Here is a 4,795-nt window from a genome sequence, read left to right as displayed (position 1 = left end):
CACAGACCAAGGAAACCATTCCAACATAATTACACTGCAGAAGCTTCCCACTGCACTTAGTGCATCCTGAACTACCTGAACATATGAAACACACCAATTCCTTTCATTGCCTTACCTGGCTGGTAAAATGCCAAGATGGATATGAATCAACCACAACAACAGCTTCAGGATAGTAAAAAGACCCTACACTTAAGTATTCAGAACCAGAATGGTAGAAGACATGCAGGTTTAACACAACACAACCCAAATATAATTGTTTTAAATAAAAGGCTTTTATATTGCCACTCTGCTGCTCCTAACTGAAGATCATTTTGTAAATCACGCACATAGCAAATAAGTTTCCCTAACTAGACTCAACAACGCCCATCCATCTGAAGTTTTGCCTGTTTGTTGCTGTCCAAACCTTTTGGCGTGGATGAGAAGATTGATGTGGGCATAACCAGTGAAATCCAAAAGCCACAGCTTTGCTTCTTTTAAATAAAATTTAGAAACCAAAATTATTTATTCTCTCGCACTGGACAATGGCACTATACCACCACTAAGTAAAATAATCTTACAATCACCAGAAAAGAAAGACTCCTTCTCCTGGCAGAAAAAACTGCACTATGTGGCACAGCAAATAATTGCTTTAAACCAGGAACTTGTTCCCTGTGATCCACTTCCCATCTACAAGGCAGTATATTACAACCACTTTTGGCTGTAATTGTGCTCCAAAACAGCTAAGTATTAGAGTAGTTCAGATGTAGTACAACTTTCAAATCTGCTTTAAGTGTTGCTAGGCCTTCTCAATTTACTTACTAAAATCCTCTATCTTCCAAATTTCAGCAGCTGCCACAACAGCCAGCAGCCTTAGAAAAACATATTTCATCAACGCAACAGCTATACTGGATGAGGACCCAAGCAGACCCAAGCACCAGCATATGTCCCAGAAGCTGCAGACAAACCATAAATAAGCAAAAAATACCTAGCTTCTTATACCATTGAAAGACTTCAACACCAGGAAAAAACAAACATAGAAAAAACATAATAAACTAGAACAGCAGGTGAACTGGCAGAGTCAAGCACTACAAATACATCTCCCTGTAGCAGCCCAAATGTACCTACACAACTATGGCTCTCCTAAAGGCAATACACAATGGCTCTACTGACCTAGATAAGCTGTGCAGGGAAGAGAGTGATCAGTGTGACACGGGTGGGGTGACAGATGACAGCCCAAAGAAGAGGTCAAGCGATTAAGGAGGATGGGGGATGATCACCATCAGTTTCTGTTACTGTCTTATCATTGAGATGCCGTGTGGGCGCTGAAGAAACAGATACTTGAATCTGAAATTAGGTTTAAAGATAACACAACAGTGTCCCGTGAAGAATGACTTGGACATGATGATCCCTGTGGGTCCCTTCCAACTCAGAATATTCTAAATATTACTAAAATATCACTATGAAATAAATACTTAACAAGTGACAGAGCTGAACCTGGAAAAGGTAACAGAAAATGAGATGACAGGAAAAGATTCTTATGGACAACTAATTAGAACTCAAAACAACAAGTCCCATATTACAAACCTTTAGCAATTTTCGGTTTTCTCCTTTGAAAAAGAACACATTTTAACCAAGTACAGCAAACTGCACATTGAGCCTACTGAACAGGCAGTTACTGTTCACCCTTGAAGGCAGATGCTTTGAATTACAGAACTGAAATTTTTCATTTCAAAAAATGAACTAACACATAGCAAACCTCTACAGTTGCAGAGCCTCCTGAAACCAGGGAGCAAGAGATGTATGCAAGAGAACATACCTGACTTGCAAACAACAAAAACTAATTCTCAAGAGACTCCATCTCAGAAGAGCCTATTCAAAGGTGTTTCTTCCTAAGGGGTTTCCCAGCAGCCATTCAGTGACTGCAGGCTTACATAACAAATTTATATGTTATGCCGATACTCAGTTTAAAAAGAAACCCTGTAAGTCATTCCCTTTATGGATACACAAAACTACACAGGGTTAAATGGGCCCACCTGTTGCCTCTTTGAAATGACTGAGGTAATCACAACTTAATTAATTAGTACTACTTAAATACTGAATAAGCTTATGACTCCCAAGTAATTAACTATTTAACTTTGAGAATTACGTTTCATACCTCTGAAATCTAGCTGAAGCAGGATCATTTCCCTCAGTACACGCTTTTCAAGAAAACTTGTACATGAAGGCATACTGATGATCCATAGGGATGCCAGAATATGGGACTTGACCACAGCCAATTAATCCGAGTAAACAGAAAGGCACTAACATTTTATGCTGTCTAAATTATATCCAGATTTGAAAAGCTACCTTTTCACTCTAATCCAATGTGGCATAAAGAAAAAGATTACTTTAAATATAAAAGAATCAGAACCAAACATCTAGGAAAGAAAGAGCTCTGATCTTAGGACTTGTCTTTATGAATAGCTAGAGACATGTTCAGAAAGGCTCATGAAAGCTCATCTGATGCAAATGGTCTTTTACCAAAACTGAAAGCATCCAGAAAAAAACATAATGTCATTGTACTGTGTTCAACCCAACTAGTTATACAACGTTCCTGAAAAGCAGTAGGCTGAAGGAAGGTCTGGAGAGGAGTGTGACAATAGAAAAGGGGATACAATGAAAGGAAATAAAATCTAGAAAGGCAAGGTTCAATTTTCAGTTCCAGGACACTACTGGCTAGCAATAATAGCTGACAGTGTCAATAATTTTGATATCCACATTCCCAAAGAGAGGTAATTTTCCTCTCAGGTAGAAGAGAAATCCTGTTTCTATGGTTTGAATGACAGGCAAGTCGGGAGCCTTAAACTTACTCTGGTTATGGCCTCATTGCCAATATCCTACTTTGTGGTGTTTTATGCACTCGCTTCACCACAGGACAGATGCTTTCCTCTCATCCTTCCCATGCTGTCTGCTTAGATGACTACTTCCACCTTTGGGGATTAGGCACCATCTTACCAATCCGTGCAGCAATTAGCCAGAAGTTAGTATCAGGTAAATGCAAGCTGGCATTTATGAAGTTCAGATATTATAAGAGATGGGAAATTAAAATACATCTTGTGTGTATTAACTATGGCAGCTTTAAATGAAGCTTCCTATCTTCCAAAATTAAACACTTCACAAAGGCCTACAAGCCCAGAAGGGTCAGGACCTTGAAAGCAACTAAGCTACTCCTAGAAGAGGTAGAGTTTCACAGACCCTTGAAGGTTGGCATCTGAAGAGAGGTCACAGCAAAATCTTATTTTGAAGCAGCAAAAGCAGGACAACAACTTCAATAAATAAAACAAACCCAATTATGGCAGCTATTCTCACCAAAAGCTCAAAAGAAGATTGTTATCCTTGCCTCTCAATGCCCAGGTTTCAAAGATTTTATTTCTCCAGTTAGTCAACCAGCACAATAGGAAAATTTAAGAACTGCCCATTATTATCTCAGATTACTATGAACTAATATTGTGCATTATAATTAAGATGAGCAACCAAAACTCTGTGTCTATTTCAATTAGCTTAAGATACCTTCCTGGTATCATTCAAAACCCCAAACATTCATGTTTCTTGACTAGAAGGCCCAGAAATGCGAAATGTTTCAGACACAGGTGGGAGATCCATTCATTTGCTCCTGGAACAAAACAAAAAAAAGCAAGCCTGCAACTAACACAATGAAAATGTGTTTATGTCCCAACATGGAATACTGTCACCAAGTCAGTCTTTCTTCAGTCAATACAAAAAGGAATGCAAGTCATGCCTCAAAGTTCAAAAGATAACAAATCCCAGAAAGAGAATATTTTAAACAAAACCCCAGTAGCCATATTACACGGAACTCAGTGGTTCCTTTCTCTTTCATAAGTCCTGTAATGGCTTAGTACTGTTTTTCTGCCCAGTCTGCAAGATAGAGACTTCTATTTTTCCCATAAGAGATCCATATATTAGTGAGGCTCCAAAGGAAGCTACTGTAAAACAGCATCATTTTGTAGATTGAAGCAGAGTTCCAGTAAGTGAGTTTTCTTTTTCTTAAATGAACCAACTTAAGATCAAGTTATTATCCAGGCAGATCAAATAAACCCTCATATGCCATTTCTCCCTTTCACTCCCTGAACCACAGCCTATAGCTGCAAGTTCTTTCCTGTTGAACAGAAAGCCACATTAGCATTTAGGTCTGCACGCTGATCACAGCTAAAGAAACTCACGTTTTTATTATGTTAATATTGGTATCAACCATCTGGCAAAACCAGGAAGTAAAAACCACTCTGGATAACATATATTGCTCTTCCCTCAGTGTATTCCCATCCTTATCTGCCCTTCAAGAACCGTTTCTGGCAAGAAAACCTGAGTAGACATGGAATTTAAATAGTGTTACAGCTAACCATCACTACAGACGATGAAAAATAATACGCAAAAAGGCTCCGTCTTGAAAGAGCTGTAATTAATATTAACAACAAAAAGCCCTAAAACCCGGGCTCGCCGGATTCCTTCCGGTTTCCCACTTTCCTTTCTCCTTAAAAAAACAGGAGATGATACACAAGGGGCAGCGTCCTCAGAGACATCTCTTTATTGGGAGACGGGAAAATGGGAAGGAAAAGAAAGGAGCGAGAGGAATGGAAAGAAGAAAAAAGAAGGGAGAAGAAGCACCTGGCAGCCCACGGTCACCGAGAAACGGAGACCCGACGTTTAACGCTGGCCCCAACAGTTCCGCTCTCCCCAGGCGCTCAGGCCTACCCTCGCTCTCTCCCCGCCCGCTTCCCCGGCCCCGCAGGCCGCGCAGCCCCGCCGGACCCTCCCTCTG

The 4,795-nt window shown here is 40.0% G+C and overlaps 1 protein-coding gene across 1 annotated transcript in view; it reads right to left on the bottom strand.

Moving 5' to 3' along the window:
* Nucleotides 1-1,201, bottom strand: part of RPRD1A (regulation of nuclear pre-mRNA domain containing 1A) — a gene marked incomplete at its 5' end in the record, with an annotated part of 40,728 nt that extends 39,527 nt beyond the window's left edge. The window contains one exon of the mRNA XM_031055633.1: nt 1,150-1,201. Within this exon, the coding sequence (XP_030911493.1) occupies nt 1,150-1,201 (52 nt within the window). The remainder of the gene's footprint in view (nt 1-1,149) is intronic.
* Nucleotides 1,202-4,795: the final 3,594 nt, after the last annotated feature.

The sequence above is a fragment of the Geospiza fortis genome, unplaced genomic scaffold, assembly GCF_000277835.1.
Source record: "Geospiza fortis unplaced genomic scaffold, GeoFor_1.0 scaffold206, whole genome shotgun sequence".
In the NCBI taxonomy this organism is placed as follows: domain Eukaryota; kingdom Metazoa; phylum Chordata; class Aves; order Passeriformes; family Thraupidae; genus Geospiza; species Geospiza fortis.
This window is presented reverse-complemented; position numbering and strand designations above follow the sequence as displayed.